The sequence below is a fragment of the Bison bison genome, unplaced genomic scaffold (genome assembly GCF_000754665.1).
Source record: "Bison bison bison isolate TAMUID 2011002044 unplaced genomic scaffold, Bison_UMD1.0 scf7180017864383, whole genome shotgun sequence".
NCBI classification, from domain to species: Eukaryota; Metazoa; Chordata; class Mammalia; order Artiodactyla; family Bovidae; genus Bison; species Bison bison.
In genome coordinates, this window is record NW_011494955.1 from 1,108,493 (window position 1) to 1,118,943 (window position 10,451).

General features: G+C 45.2%; 1 protein-coding gene across 2 annotated transcripts; it reads right to left on the minus strand.

The window, feature by feature from the left end:
• Positions 1–98: 98 nt before the first annotated feature.
• On the minus strand, positions 99–9,456 carry LOC105001422 (zinc finger protein OZF-like). Of its 2 annotated transcripts, none has more exons than XM_010857675.1 (4): positions 9,195–9,456; positions 6,501–6,539; positions 5,513–5,639; positions 99–4,251 (listed from the first exon to the last, which is right to left on the minus strand). In XM_010857675.1, the coding sequence occupies exons 1-4, from the start codon at positions 9,225–9,227 to the stop codon at positions 2,777–2,779; spliced, it is 1,674 nt and encodes a 557-aa protein (XP_010855977.1). In that variant the 5' UTR covers positions 9,228–9,456; the 3' UTR covers positions 99–2,776. The 2 variants fall into 2 exon arrangements, with proteins under 2 accessions (XP_010855977.1, XP_010855978.1); XM_010857676.1 differs by lacking the exon at positions 9,195–9,456 and adding an exon at positions 8,818–9,186.
• Between the last annotated feature and the right edge of the window lie 995 nt (positions 9,457–10,451).

The following is a 10,451-nucleotide window of genomic DNA, read 5'->3' on the forward strand; positions in this document are numbered from 1 at the left end:
GAGGTGAATCTGAGTGAACTCCGGGAGTTGGTGATGGACAGGGAGGCCTGGCGTGCTGCGGTTCATGGGGTTGCAAAGAGTCAGACACGACCGAGTGACTGAACTGAACTGAACCTCAGTAAGTAAAATTTAAAGAACAGTTAATCTTGGGTTTCCTGAGATAAACATCTTCTAAGAATCAGATACCTGAAATGAAGAGATACTTACCAAATTTGTTTGCTCCCAGGACAAGGTCTGCCATGGCAACCTCTGTGCGTCTGCAGTGAGGGCACATAAGCCTGAGATAAAGGTTTAGACCCCCTATGATGTGATCTGGCCCTGGCAAAGTGATCACCTGTAAGTGCACCAACAGTTGTTTGTGTAGGGCATGGAGACAAATTCTGAAAAATGGGGCTTGTAACTACCAAGAGTTATGGAAAATGCTTCGTGTGATAGATATCTGTCATCAGTGGAAGAAATTGATGGTGGGAAACTGATTTCTGAAATAATCAAAATCCCACGGGAATGTATGGGGAAAAAACCCCTGAGTTCTAATCAGTGAGGGAAGGAAAATGCCTACTGGGGATTTTTTAATTGATTTAAAGGCTTTTTGCAAAACATGATTTCTTCCCATAACTCAGCACTGAGGGCAGGGAAACTGAAGGAAAAAGCAGAGTGAGGAGAGTTAGAAAGCATATTCACAGTTGTACAAATGAATAAGTATGTATTTTCAATTTGTTCTATATTTCAAGACATTAATATATATCCTAGGAGTTTCAGACATGTTTCTAGAAATATGGAATATGTCAATGCACAACATTTAAATACATATTTCCCTGCTGGAATTTAGTATTTGATAGAAAAATACAATAAGCAGTTCTTCTATTTAAGTTGCATAGTGTCATAGAAGGTGATAGTTCCTAAGAAAGTATCCTAAGGGCAGCAAATGGGTGACAAAAAAGTAAGGAGTTTATGGTGAGTCCAGTCATTAAATTGAGTGTCCATATTTGGACCACTAGTGAAGATGAAAACTAAGGACATACTATAGATGGTTTATTTCCTCATTTCCAATTGCTTCGTATTTATTATTTTGCTTTATAGTGAAATTGGAACTCCAGGATAATGCTGAATTGAGAACAATGAGCAGCTGTCCTTCTTTTATGCTAATAGGAATATTTTAATAATGGTTCAAAAATACAGTATTTATAATAATTTTTGTAGGTGTTATTTATAAAATAATTAAGAAGGATTGCTTCTGTCTGCAGTTTGATATCTCTCTCGGTGTACTAGCACTGAACAATTCACAAAGAAAATTTAATTCCCATTCACAGTATTACCAGATTTAGAAAACACATATGCAAGACCAATAGAAAGAAATCTAAAAAACTGTTAACAAAAATTAAGATCTAAATAGAAGGAAATGTATCATGTTTATGGATTGAGACGGACACTCAGTATTTCTTCCTAAATTGAAAATTAAGGAAATGTTCTGATGGTCCACTGGTTTAGAACTCTTGTGTTTTCACTGCCATTGCCTCGGTTGAGGGACTCTAGATCCTGTAAGCCACACAGCATGGCCAAAAATCAAAAATAAAAACAAATCAATGCAATCCCAGTCAAATTCCTAGTAGGATTTTTGTACTGTATAAACTAGAAGGTGGATTCTAAACTTCATATGAAAAGCAAAGATCCAAGAATGGCTATGAAGAATTTGAAGAATAAAAAAGGGAAGTCAAAGGAGTACACAACCTTGATTTCAAGACGTATTATGAAAACAAATTAGTCAATACATGAAAATACTGATATAAATAAAGTAGGTAAATGCAACAGAATAGAAATTCCAAAAATAAACATACATAAATGATTGACCTTCAGTGAAGTACTAAAGCAATTCAGGGGGAGAGGTATAATCTTTAAATTACTATCATGGCAGGAATTGGGTGTCCATATTTTAAAAAATAATCTCCACAATAAACTGAAAATAATTCCCTTACATCAGTAAAACCCCCAAACCATAAAAGTTACAGGAGGAAGCAAGAGAAAAAGTAAAGAGAAAAAATGAACAAATTAGACCACAATAAAATTAAAAACTTTTTCTCTGGATAAGCGATTGAAAAGACCAAACCAATTCTTGAAGATTGTATTGCTAAGTATTTCCATTAGAGTACCTTAATCAGTAAGCAATGACAAAATGTCAAAACTCAGTAATTAGAACAAGTTGTATGAACAGAAATTTCAAGAATGATATGTGGTTGGAGATCAACACATGGAAGACCACTTGGCATCATATCATTAGAGAAATGCAAATTAAAATCACTTGGTCCCACTATGCAACTATGGTGTCACTAAAACGGGAAAGCCTGAACATACCAACTAAGAATGTAAAGAACGGGAACTTGGCTTATGGTGCTTCTGATGAGACTATAAAAGGACACCACCACTTTTAGAAGAGTTGGACTGACCCTACATGAGTTTAACATTCACTTACTCTATGACAAGGAGTTGTGCTACTAGATATTAACTCAAGTGAAGGAAAGCATGAGTCCAGAAGGCATTTCTCCAGTGTGAACATTGGTGGCACAGTGGTAAAGAGTCTGCCTGCCAATGCAAGAGGCATGGGTTCAATCCCTTGGGCCGGAAGATCCCATGGAGTAGGAAATGGCAACCCAATCCAATAGTCTTGTCTGGAGAGTCCCATGGACAGAGGACCCTGGCAGGCTATAGTTCACAGGGTTGCAAAGAGTTGGACATGATAGAGTGACTGAATGTGCACGCGCACACACACACACACATTGGATCATGACCTTGGAGCTGTGTACAAAGAACTACACGCATAAGGCCTTTCTCCACTGTGGGTTCTCTGGTGGACAATTAGACTTGTTTTGTAACTGTAAGGCTTCCCACACTCATTGCACTGAAAAGGCTTCACTCCAGTGTGGATCCTCTGATGGACAATAAGACTTGTTTTGTTACTGTAGGGCTTCCCACATTCACTGCACTGGAAAGGCTTTGCTCTAGTGTGGACATTTTGGTGGCTAATTAGTGTGTTCTTTAGCTTGAAGGCTTTCCCACATTCATTGCACACATAGGGTCTTTCTCCAGTGTGGATTCTCTGGTGCTCATCGAGTGTGATTTTCCTCTTGAACCCTTTCCCACATTCACTGCACTCATAACGCCTCTGTGAGGTGTGAACATTCTGGTGTTTGTTGAGGGCAAAGCTGCTCATAAACAAATTCCCACATTTCTTACAGGCATAAACTTTTTCTCCACTGTGGATTCTCTGGTGGACAATAAGACTCTTTTTGTTGACATAAGCTTTCCCACACTCACCACACATATAAGGCCTTTCTCCAGTGTGAGTTCTCTGGTGGATAATAAGACTTGTTTTGTAACTAAAGGACTTCCCACATTCAGTGCACTTAAAAGGCTTTTCTCCAGTGTGGATTCTCTGGTGCACAAGGAGTTTATTTCTGTACAGGAAGAGCTTCCCACATTCACTGCACTTATGAGGTTTCTCTCCAGTGTGGACTTTTTGGTGCTGGACAAGTGAATCCTTGCGGGCATAGGCTTTCCCACATTCCTGACACTCATAGGGTCTTTCTCCAGTGTGGACTCTTTGGTGCTGAACAAGCTTACATTTGTAGATGAAGACTTTCCCGCATTTACCGCAGTCGAAAGGCTTTTCTCCTGTGTGCACTCTCCGATGATGAGAGAGACCCCCCCGGAGTCTAAAGAATTTCCCGCAGTCATTGCACTTGTATGGTTTTTCTCCAGTGTGAACTCTCAGGTGCTCTGTGAATTTGTACTTCTTGCTGAAGCCTTTGCCACATTCGCTGCACTTGTAATGCCCTTGCCCAGGGTGAGAGCCCCCCCTGCTCTGCCCGCGTCTGTTTGGATGCTCTCCATCGTGGGAGGGCTGGTGCTGGAGAAAGCCAAGGCTACCGAGGAGATCCTGCTCAACCGCTCCACATGTGAACACAGTGTCAGGTACAAAGATCTTGCAGCTGGTCACGAGCAAGGCCCCGCTCTCATCCCTCCTGAGCCGCTTCTCTGCACTTGGCTGTGTCTGGCACTGCTGCAAGTGAGAAGTGAGCATTTTCCCAGAAGCCCCAGAAGAGGGCAGGGTTTTCTCCACCAGGGCACACATGTCAGTGGAAGTGACAGCCTTCAGGATAGATGAGTCCACCTGTGGATTCCTGTCTCGTGTCACTTGTTCTACAGAAACACATTGGTCAGAACGGGCCTCTTCGGTATCTCCTCCACGCCAACACCCTGAAACCATAAAAAGCGCTGATAAAGTGTATGGAGACTCTGGTGGGGAAGGACACATGTAGGAATGAGCCCATGGGTTTGTGTTCAAAACAAGGTAGGAAGGGTGAAGTGGTAGAAGGGGATACTGTGCACTTCTCGGCCCCTGGTGGTCACAGAAATAGAAATGTTTCAAACCAAGGAGAACATGGGATATGGAGCTGTGCCAGGAGGAGACACTGGAGCAACTCAGTCTTTGGCCAGTGGCAGTCAGCAGGGTTTTCTGGTGGAGACAAGTGTCAGCTCTATAGAACGTGTGTCCTAATCCAGGAAAATGCAATTATACCTGTTTGCCTGGTGTTCAAAAACCATACAAGTAAACATGCAACTTTAAAAATACATTAAACATATAAGATATACTAAACACATAATACTGGAGAACGTTTCAAAGAGAGAGGGAATAGGGAGATGTGGAGGACACTGAGGGAGAAGTCACAGTGAGAGGCCAAGTGGGCCGAGTGTCGAAACAGGGAGGAAAAGAAAGAAAAGAGCGTGACCATGAGGAATCGGGCCCTGAAACCCTAGTGAGCAAAGGGCATTTCCCTGTAGGATAGAAATGACCTATGATGTGCAGTCCTGCAGCCCCTGCGCACCAGGCCCAGGGTCCAGGAACCCTCTTCCAGTGACTAGAGAAGTGTCCACCTCATCAGGCACCCAGGGCCACCTCCATCCCCATCAGGCACCCAGGGCCACCTCCATCCCCAGGTCAGGCTGGGTGCCCATGGGGCTTACTAGATCAAAGGCCTGAAGGGAAAATGGGGCCGTTATGAGAAACACTGGCCTAGGGTCAATCAACCAGTGACAGACCTCAGGAAAAAAAAAAAAATATATATATAGTACTAGAACCTTAAGTAGTCTCCTACAAATAACCTAGTGTTGACCATAAATGCTGACCACATGTCTCTAATTCCTGAGACAGGCAGTACACAGGTTAAAACCTGTGATACAGATCTTCCACTCAGCAGAACAGTCAACACACAAGTGATGGCAAAGCAAACTGCAAGTGGACAGTTAACAAGCCTCCAAGACCAAACTCTTCTGTGAAAGGCATCAGGGCATGTGATACAGGACTAGACATGCAGAGGTTGGGGCACAAAGCTCAAATGCCAGGAAGCCAGGGAAGGAAGCAGTCAGCGTCCATGGCCCAGCCTGGGGAGGCTGGAGTGAGCCAAGCAGAGAGCAGGGCCGAGCCCAGCACAGCGGTGTGTGTGGATGCAGTTCTTACCCAGGGAGGCTATCAGGGACAGGTTCTCCAGCATGACGTCATAGTATAGGAGTCTCTGAGCCTCGCCGAGGAGCCCCCACTCCTCCTGGGAGAAGGACACCGCCACATCCTCAAAGGTCACATGGCCCTGTCAGGAGGGGGACATGAGTTCACAGCGGCCTCTGTAACCAAAACACCCTCCCCACCCACCCCAAGCTTCATGGCACCAACACTGTGACCTCAGGGCCTGGAATCTGACATGGTCCCCCTGCTGTCCACCTGCTCAGGAGTATCTTCACACCTGAACCCCGCCCCCACCTGATCTCCAGATGTGTGTCTAGTTGTACACCTGACACCTATTGTGAGACACCCCTGCCACATCTCAGACTCAGCACAAGAATACATAATTTTGGACAGTCCTTCTCATCACTCCTACTTTTTGTTGGCTGCAACAGCTCTTATTTGTGGCATGTGGGATCTAGTTCCCCGACCAGGGATCGAACCCTGGGCGCCCTACATTGGGAGCGCAGAGTCTTAGCCGCTGGACCACGAAGGAAGTCCCATCACTCCTACTTCTCACTTCCCGTCTCAGACACAGTGTCCCTACTCTCACCTAAAGGCAAACGTCAGGGTGTCATGTCAGACGACTGTCTCTCACCCTGCACAGCAGAAAATCATCCAGCTCCTCAGGCTGCCACCCCAGGAAAGGCTCTGCTGTCTTTATCCACCCATGTCCTGGGTCCTGCAGTTTGCTGGACATGCCCCACTTGGTCTCACCTCCAGGCACACGGACAGGCTGGCTCCAGTCCCAGGAACATCTCACCACCTCACCTTCTCCAGTGGATACAGGAGACCACCTCAGTACCACTTCACGGGTCCTGTGCCTGAGGTGACCCCAGGGCCAGAACTAAAGCCCAACAACCCCAGGATAACTGTGTCTCCTGTATCTGTGTGTCAATACCAGGGGTGGGATGACGTCAGGAGAGGTACTGGGGCTTCTTCCACTTACCTGTCCAGGGACCGTAAAGGTTGCTGCTACCATGGGAACCTGTAAAAAGAGGGAGGACCTGAGATCAGGGTCATCTTGGTGAGGATGGAAAGGTGGAACTGTGTCCTCCCTTCCCTTTCCTGCAGATGAGTCATCTCAGGCTGACCTCTGACCTCAGAGCTATAACCTGACAATTCAGATAGTCTTTGATAAAGACTCAACCTCCTTGAGTCTCAGTGTCTTCAGGTGTAAAAGGGCAACACTTAAGAGGTCTATCTCCTAATGTGTAAACATCAAATGCATTATTAACCTCTCCCAGGCTAAGATTCACTATGACATAACACAGGATTAAGATTTCTATAATTTTTTTTTTTAATCAGGATTTCCTTACATGTCTTTCAAGGCTTTCTGAGACAAAGTATCTCTTTTCCACCACCAATTATTTGATTTCATGATAGAATTCACTCCTATTATTACACTCCCTAAAATACGTGACCATAAGTTTAAGAGCTCAGTCCCATAAATTGCCCTCTTCTGAGAAGCCAGTTCCAATCCCTGGCCCCCAGGCTACCGGTACTTCTGTCCCACCAGCTACAAATTCAGGGATTCCCCTGAATCCATCAGTATTGATAATTTGATAAAATAACACATGAAAGCTAGGAAAACACTTTTCTTCCTTCTGGATTACTGTAATGGATATAACTTAGAACAGCGCAATGGAAGGGATGTGTAGGTCTAGGTAGTGGGGGTGCAGGGCAGGAAGGGGTTTTAGGCCCTTTCAGTACATGCCACCCTCCCAGCATTTCCATCATTTCAAGGTGTTCCGCGATCTTGAGGCTCCTTGAATTTCATTCCTCAGCAATTTTTATACGTAATCTCCAGTTCCCCTCTGATTCTTGGGAACTTCCACATGGGGCTGAGAATTTAACCTTCTATTCTTCCTGGTGACCAGTCCAATCCTAAGTCACCTCAATTATAAATAAACGCCTGTGCGAAACAGGGGCAAGTTGTAACAAAGACTAGTCCTAAAGCTAGGAAATTCCAAGGAGGCCAAGATAAAACCTAAACATATGTATATTATTATAGCACGGATATTCATTCTCATTTTAAACAGTTAGTACTTGCTTACACAAGATTAACTTGTTAAATCTATACATTTTTAACCTTGTAGTTTCCTGGAAGAGCTGAGGCACCTGTGCCCTTGACTGAACCTAAGATTGACTGACTGGTCAGCATCACCCAATTTTTGTGGCTCCAAAAGGAACGGACAGTCAGCTGGCTGAGTATTCATCACAGTCAATGTACACAACCTCACCCCTCCTTTTCCACTTCCTACCCACCCTTGCTTTCTTAGAAAGCCCTAGAGCCCCAGGATCCTCCCATTTTCAGGCAGCATCTGAAAGTCCTACCCACTCTGCTCTCCAGCCCCACCTCTTCTTTCATCTCAGGTCCCCTTTCACCGGAAAGTGAAAAGATTTTCCCACCTAAATTTGAGATCCAGACTCAGGTGTCACCACAAGGACATCCTTGAGCCAGTGACCTCCTCCCTCGATTCCAGACTATAGATTCTACCAGCCTCTACATTACCTCAATTTTGGAATCTCAGAAATAGCAGGTCTCAAATTCAATTTTTCTTCTCCCCCTAAAACTGACTTCTCACATCAGTGCGGCCTCAGGTCGTAAAGAAAACCTTTACTGTCCTTTACTCTGTCTTTAGCTCAGAGCCACATTTACTTCACCAAGCAATCGTGCCAAATACCTGTAAGGCTTATTAGGAATATTATCTGTTACGTTCCTTTGGGGGAAAAAAGTAATAATTAATAAACAGAAACCTCAATGAGAGTTGGCACACCAGAAGGGGGAGCCCTCACTGACCAGAGACAAGAATGGTATTCCAAAGGAAGAAGAGTCTCCTCTTTCCTGGAAAGGACTCAGCCAATGAAAAGCCATGCGCTCTTTGGTGCCTACGACCCTTTTAACTTCCCTTTGTAATCTCTATAAAAGTGTTAGCTCCCCCATAGTCACATACCCCAATTGCAATTCCCCAAATGATCCTGGAAAAAAAAAAAAATTTAAGCCCATTTTCGTGTGCTAAATACAGGGCAGGCTATTTGTTTCAGGTCAGCAACTTCCATACCCACCACTCTAGTCCATACAACACCTTATTCTTCGGTTTCTAACTCAGAAGCCTCCCCCAGGTCTCCCCGCCTCCACTCTCATCTTCTCCTCCCCAATCTGTACTCCTCGGAGCTGGCTTTGAAATACTTTAAAACTCAAATGTCTTCCTAATTTATTCGCAACCCTCCATGCCTCCCAGAATGCTGTCGGCCCAACTGACCCAGACGATTGACTCTTTATATGCCCGGTCCCTGCAGTTCAGTTCAGTTCAGTTGCTCAGTCCTGTCCGACTCTTTGTAACCCCATGAATCTCTGCACGCCAGGCCTCTCTGTCCATCACCAACTCCCGGAGTTCACTCAGACTCTGCAGAGAGGACTCCAACCCCAAGTTTCCCTAATGCTCTGGCTCGTGTGCCCCTCCAAGGATCAGCACGTGCCGGGCCCACGGCCTTTAACACTCCACACTTCAGCACACAGCGTGTCAGAAATGGGACCGCCACACACGCAGGCCTAAAGTTCTGCAGACGGGCCTAAGCCGCGGCGCCGTGAGCAGGAGACCCTCATGGGGGCTTGAGGATCCGGGGACAGAAGTGTCACCTGGGCCGGGTCCTGCAGCGCGTCGGTTGCCATAGGACCCTGTGGGCGCAGTGGTGCCAGCAGACGCGCGGGATAATGGCGGAGACTTGGGCCGAAAAGCCTGCAAGTGTCCTGAAATCCGCTCACTCCTGTGCACTGTGGACGGCGCCCCTTGGGTTCTTCCCAGTTTCTCTAAGGCCGGCTGCACCCAGTTATCTAGAGTCTCCGGTTTTGCAGTCGGCAGCAAAAGCCGTCAAACGACCGCCATCAAAAAGACGCCGGAAATCCCACCCCTTCCTATTTCACAATCCCGGAAGAGCCCGAGTTTGGGGGGGCTTCATTGGTGCGGAGATCAGGGCTGACCGGCGCGTGGTCTTCTGGGTAGTGTAGTTCCCTCGCTTCCGGTTTGAGTTACAAAACCCTCCGGGTCTCGCCTTACCATATTCTGACGAAAGTACAGATTAAAAAGTAGACCTAAGAAAGTCTCTAGGTATCATCTTTAGAAAATTCTGATTTAACTACCATTTCTCAGCTAAAAGTTAATACAGGTTTAGCAAACAAGCGTTTCCCTCGTGAAAAGACTGAGAGTAGCCACAGTCCTCAGTTTCTATTGCTTTTTATGAAAATCTTGGAGAAATTTTAAAGTAAGTAAAATCAAGTCAGTATGATTTGAAGGGAAAAAAACTTAAAGGGAATTATAGGAAACAAAATATCTCGGTGTTTTTCATTACTGGCGAACAGGAAAACCATATGGTCAGATAATAAAGTCTGTAACGGGTGCTGTGGACCTAAATAAACCCCAGAAGCAATAATGTTGCCCAACACATTTACATAGATAGGATCAAAAAGTTACAATTGCGAACACATTCAAATAGCCACACTAAAGGTGTCCTGATAGGGAATAAACGTCAGGAGCTTTTAAAGGCAAAGAGAGGTTTGTATCACAAAGAATTTTAATTGCAGCTGGACTCAGAAGCTAGAGTATGGTAGCCTAACAGGGTAGAACGGGGTTGAGTGCCAAGGCCGTCACTAGAGGAAGATGTAAGCCCTTTATTGTGGCAAGTTTCAGGCATTCTTTCTGAGTCCTTGGAATACTAACCCTTTGGACCTGGTCAAAGTTCATAGTTTTACCTGGTAGGGAGGTGCAAAGGGTGCACTAATTAACATGTTCCGTTCAGTTCAGTCACTCAGTCGTGTCCAACTCTTTGCAACCCCATGGACTGCAGCACACCAGGCTTCCCTGTCCATCACTAACTCCCAGAGCTTGCTCAAACCCAT

Excerpts from the sequence above, each read along its gene's own strand:
- LOC105001422 (XM_010857675.1), bottom strand. The coding sequence starts at position 9,227 with ATGGCAACCGACGCGCTGCAGGACCCGGCCCAG. Across the intron at positions 6,540-9,194 it reads CGCTGCAGGACCCGGCCCAG|GTTCCCATGGTAGCAGCAAC; the intron begins GTGACACTTCTG and ends CTCTTTTTACAG. Across the intron at positions 4,252-5,512 it reads GTCCCTGATAGCCTCCCTGG|GGTGTTGGCGTGGAGGAGAT; the intron begins GTAAGAACTGCA and ends TTATGGTTTCAG.